The sequence below is a fragment of the Papilio polytes genome, unplaced genomic scaffold, assembly GCF_000836215.1.
Source record: "Papilio polytes unplaced genomic scaffold, Ppol_1.0 DF822622.1, whole genome shotgun sequence".
Lineage (NCBI taxonomy): Eukaryota > Metazoa > Arthropoda > Insecta > Lepidoptera > Papilionidae > Papilio > Papilio polytes.
In genome coordinates this window covers 960052-966094 of record NW_013526582.1, presented here as the reverse complement: position 1 = coordinate 966094, position 6043 = coordinate 960052, and the positions used below count along the sequence as shown (strand labels likewise).

Sequence of the window (6043 nt, the reverse complement as noted above, 5' to 3'; positions counted from 1 at the left end):
TATATCGAATATTCAAAAGATTTGATAGATTTCGTTTCGTGTATCCGAATGTAAACTACCATAGATTATAGATGACAATTATATTTATTTTGACAGTTCGATTGGCGGGTCGATTGCAAATTTCTAAACTTCATAATCACAATTTATAATATCGCGGGCGCGGGTAAACGTAAAAAGCAATTAGTGTAAAATTGTTATTCAGTTGTTTTATAATTCTATAAAGTATGTGTTGTTTGTTTTTTTTTTATTTTTATATTACTTATAATATCAAAAGAAAAATAAATAAATAATTTTATGGAAATTCCATTGTTTGATATACTTTTTTCTTCAAAATCCGTTTGTTGCATAAGTGCAACATTGCGAATTTACTTTCATAGAAATTTCATTTTCTAAAGTCTAATTGTATTTTTTTCTAGAATGGCGAGAAGGCTGAATGATCAAGTTATTGAGGAGTACCTCCAGAACCTGGACCAGTCTGAGGATGATATGGAATCCTCTGCAGGAGAAGAGGATGATGAAGAAGTTTACTTCGAGAATAATAGGCAGTTATTAGCGGATTTAGAAGATGAAGAATTTGTTGAAGATATGGATATACCTATGGAAAGTAGTACTGTTGATCCACCTCTTATTTTTGATAATCATAATGACCCAATTTTAGAAAATTTGAGTGAAACGCCACAGCCTTCTGGTCAACGGAATGGGACAGCTCGTCCACGACAAAGCCGTGTAACGTGGAGACGCACAAACCTCACCACCATTGATGATATTCAAAATTTTTATCAACTGCAATATCCTGACAGCATGTTAGAATTAGAGACGCCGTACAATTTTTTTTCTTTCTTTTTCTCTCAAGAACTGAGGGATAAGATCAAGGCAGAGAGTAATTTGTATTCTACCCAGAAAAATCTTTCCAATCCATTTGTTATCACTAGCAATGATCTCAATAAGTTCCTTGGGATTCTAATTTATTCTTCTATTGCAAAGTTTCCAAACTTCCGGTTATACTGGTCAGCTCAATATGGCTATGAACCTATAAAGTCAACCATGACACAGAAGAATTTTGAAAAAATTTGTTCGATTTTACATTTCAATGATAATACCACTCACTTACCCCAGGAACATCCTAATCACGACAAATTACACAAAATTAGACCAATAATTGACGATCTAAATAGTAACTATGCTGCTATTCCTTTAGAACAACGCTTATCTTTGGATGAACAAATGTGTGCTACTAAAATAGGTTACTACATGAAACAATACCTCCCCAATAAACCACATAAATGGGGATTCAAGCTTTTCTTGGTATGTAGTGTCTATGGATTTGCACACAAGTTTGAAGTCTATACTGGCAGTGATAAGAATCCTCTCGGAAATGGCGAACCAGATTTAGGACCAACTGGTAACACAGTTGTACGGCTTTTGCGTTTTGTTCCAAGACGTGCAAACCACATAATTTACTTCGATAATTACTACACATCGGTGCCCTTGGTCACTTTCTTGCAAAAGAAGGAATATATTCCTTGGGAACTGTCCAGTCTAATCGTATCCCAAATAATAAACTGCCAGATAAGAAGACGCTGATGAAAAGAACGGTACCAAGGGGACACCATGAGGAACAGGTTGCCAATGTCGATGGTATCGACATCAGTGCAATAGTATGGAAAGATAATAAACCAGTTACTTTGCTGTCAACCTATACCGGAGCCTTTCCTGTGACTACTATTTCGAGGTATGATAAAGCAACGAAACAGCGGGTACAAATAAATTGTCCTAACGTAATAAAAGACTATAATACCCATATGGGAGGAGTCGATCTGCTTGACAGTTTCATTGGAAGGTACCACATTACGCGTAAAAGCAGAAAGTGGACAAACCGCTTGTTTTTCCACCTTTTAGACGTGACCATTGTAAATTCCTGGCTTATGTACAAAAAAACTCTAAAACAGACCAGACCCAATACTACACTTATGAATCTATGTAAATTTAGACTAGAGCTGGCCAATGCATTATGTAATCTTGGCCTTCACAGCAATGGTACAAAAAGGGGCCGCCCAAGCTCTTCATCTTTAGAAGCTGAATTGCAGTTGAAAAAGAAGCGTGGACCAGCACAAACTGTACCTCCTAAAGATGTCCGCCAAGATAAAATCGACCACTGGCAAAAAATCGTTCTAAAATTCGTAACTACAACGCGGAAGTAAATTGCCTAGTTTTGCCGAGCATTACTGGAACGTTACCCGCAGCAGATATACCTTGCGACAACATAGGTATACCCAACCATATTCAACTCGCTGATTTTACTTTCAATATTTCGTCAGAAATCTACTTATTAATCGGAGCCGATTTATATTGGGATTTATTAAATGGTACAAAATTCAAACTTACATCGGGTCCTTACTTATGCGATTCTCATTTAGGCTGGCTACTTTCCGGTCCCATCCAAACACATATCAAGCGTTCATCTCATACCGAAACTCGATGTAACTTAACTCGCAATGGTTTTGATTTACGTAAATTTTAGGTCCTCCATTGCAAAACGATATATTTTCCATTCTACTTCGCTTTAGACAATATAGGTATGTGGCATGTGCGGATATAGAAAAAATGTATCGACAAATATTAATACAACCGGATCAATGCAATTTACAACTAATTCTATGGAGGGATGCCCCAGATCAACCTGTTAGAATTTATCGTTTAAATACAGTTACTTACGGTGTGTCATCCGCCCCTTATTTAAGCATTCGCTATTTACATCAGCTGGCTCAAGAATGTAACAATGACGTCATCGCACGCGTCATAAGAGAGGATTTTTACGTTGACGACTTAATCACTGGAGACGATCAGATATCGTCCTTAGTGAATACGTGTAATGAGACTGCTCAAACTTTACTTAATGGTTGTTTTTCCTTGCGCAAATGGACATTCAACCATGAAGTTCAACGTGAGTCAATTAAAAATTTAAATATAGGTGACTACTGTCAGTCTACCACATTAGGTTTAGGTTGGTCTAACCAACAAGACACTTTACATTTTACTACCCAATTAGATAACAGCAATAATTCGATTACTAAACGCTCGATAATGTCGAAAATCTCGCAAATATATGTCGGCGATACGCCAGGGTTTTCGCGTTGAGAATCCATCACCACAAAATACACACTCCAGATTTAGTTTACTTTATTTTGCCACGATAGTCAGTATAGAAGTGAGTCTTTTTTACAAAATTCATTCGTTTTATATAGATTTGTTGACAGAAAAATGACTTCCTGTACAACAAAATAAAATTTAATAACTACAAACAAATTAATGAAATATAGCTAAATATTCAAAATAAATATTTAGATAAATTTAACTTAACTTCTAATGATTTATTTAACATGATTACATTAATTAAATGTGAACAGATATCGTTCTTACACAGCTCCATCAACAGATGGCGCTGTTAACAGAATGAATATAAAATAAACTTTAATGCAAATAATCAACTTTAATTCAGAATAAAGTAATCTATTTTAATTTGAATATTCATACAGTAAATTAATAATTTAAACAGCATATTAAACATTTAACATTTTTAAAATAGTCAACACAGTGTCTGCTGCATATTAAATTAATGAACATTTCTTTTATAAATAACAGTATAATTTTAATCACATTTATTGCCTATATTCTATAATAAAATTACAATAATAAATCTAAATAGTATTTTTGGTACTAGGCGATTTGCGCCCATATATACGATCCATTAGGTTTATTGTCGCCTTCTATAATCATTGCTAAAATATTGTTACAGAAGTTATGGCTTAACAAATTAAATTGGGACGACGCTGTTCCCCTTCACATCGCTGCATCTTGGAGTCAATTCATTAATTCGTTAAACTGTTTATCCGATGTACGATAATACAGAGTCCAAGGAATTGCATATTTTTTCGGACGCCTCTCAAGAGGCGAATGGTGCATGCGCTTACGTTAGATGCCAAGATAGCCAAAACTCGGTAAGTGTTCATTTGCTCTGTGCAAAAAGTAAGGTTGCGCCGCTAAATCCTTGTACGATCCCTAGGCTCGAATTATGCGGTGCTCTCGTCGGCGCACAGTTATATAAAAAGATAATTAAATCGCTTCGTATAAAATTCGATCAAGTACATTTCTGGACGGACTCCACAATAGTACAGGGTTAGTTACGCACCCCCAAATGCCCTTAAAACATTCGTACAAAACGAGCTCACTAATAATGCCATCTGGCGACATGTTTACAGTAACGACAACCCCGCCGACTTACTGTCGAGAGGAATACGTCTCGAGTTACTTCTGACATCCATGGCTTATGGTGGAGCGGTCCTGATTTCCTGCAGCAATCGACGATTGAATATCTTGGCAGATTGCTGTTGCGACTTACCCGAATTAAAACCGAAAACCGCTCACGTAGCGTTCCAGGTATCCGATCCTAGCATTGATTTTGAAAGATATTCCTCTTTTACTCGTCTACAACGCACGGTCGCCTATGTATTGCGCTTCACCTACAATTGCCGCAAGGTTAATAAACATAGACGACGAACCGGTTTGTTATCACTCGATGAATTAAATAATTCAGTACAATATTTAACGCGTCTGGCGCAACAACAATCTTTTGTCAAGGAATATGATAATTTAAATCGTAAATCACCTTTAACTGGAACTGAGCGCAAACATTCGAATCGAGTTTTTAGGTTTAAACATTTTTCTTGATAACAATAATATCATTCGCGTCGGAGGAAGACGATGAGAGAGACCACGAGACAAATCAAAAATAATATCAAACGAATATGGAAAAAATAGCACTGCCCCCGATATGAACCAAGAAGTTTTTGAAAAGGCAAAACAAGGTTATCTACAAAATTTAAATGATTTAACCAAAAACAGAGAACAAATTGAAAAAGATACAAGATTTCAACGTGACTGTAATGAATGGCTGGATATAAGAAAAAATATGATCACTGCATCGACTTTAGTGGAAATAGCAAAAAGGAGAACCGCCACGCTACTTAATTCGCCCCTCCTACGAGGAGATCAGGCCATGTTCTTAGCCCCTCCTCTGGACAACACGCCACCTGCGCTGCCGCGTCCCCGCTACTCATCTCTTGCACCCCGTGCCCAGCTCGAGACATTCCCGTGTCGCGCCTCCCGTGCCCCGCGCCTCATCCCACGGTCGGCGCAACCGCACCGGACAGCCAATCGCACCCCGTCTGTTCTCGCGCACATACACATGCCTTCAGAATCTTCCGGTGCCTCGTATTCACATGTTTTTTGTAACTTTTTGTTGTGTAATGTTAACATTAGTATTAAAGTGGCGCCCAACTAGTGGCTTTTAAACAATACAAAGTAAAATCGAATCTATAATATCGTTAATATGACGACACAACAAACACGAGTACGTTTGACTCGGTCAGCAAGAGATTTTGAGGCGAACAAATATGTGGAAGGCGACTCCCGACTCATCAACGAGAGCGACGGGGAGGTCCGCGCGGAAGACTGCGTCATGTCGAAACATGCATACATCTTCGAATTGCGACCAGCTCAGTATGTTATAGCAATTGCTTGCGTCACCAGTAAGATCAATAACAGCCGAACCATATTGCTCATGTCGGAGATCTTCCTCCAGAAGTGCTTACCTTTGACGTGTGAAAGAGCAACACTCTTATAATATAACTCATGTGTTAGGAAGGACACAAATATCAACCACCCAAGGTAACAATTGAGTGTTGAAAGAACTCTCCGGAATTATGTAACTTTAAAATAAACATGTTCCATCTTGCAAATGTAAGGGTTCATTAATTTATAGCATTATTAAATTCAATTTAATGAACAAAAATAATAGCGTTCATATCCATGTCAAATGTTTATTCGGTTTTTTTTTTGGAACGGCAACACTGGTCGTGAGCAGTTGGCGTGAGCGCGTAAAAAGAATAAGGGTATAGGAGGTCATAAACAGCATATCGCTATCTCTGTGCGGAACGCGCAAGAATGTGTGACAGAGAAAATCACCTCTCACTCACTCTCATTA

At 37.5% G+C, this 6043-nt stretch overlaps 1 protein-coding gene across 1 annotated transcript; it reads left to right on the top strand.

Moving 5' to 3' along the window:
• Positions 1–391: 391 nt before the first annotated feature.
• On the top strand, positions 392–3572 carry LOC106105874 (piggyBac transposable element-derived protein 3-like). The gene is made up of 2 exons (XM_013286331.1): positions 392–1599; positions 2122–3572. Exon 1 carries the CDS (start codon positions 418–420, stop codon positions 1582–1584), a length of 1167 nt encoding a protein of 388 aa, XP_013141785.1. The 5' UTR covers positions 392–417; the 3' UTR covers positions 1585–1599; positions 2122–3572.
• Positions 3573–6043: the final 2471 nt, after the last annotated feature.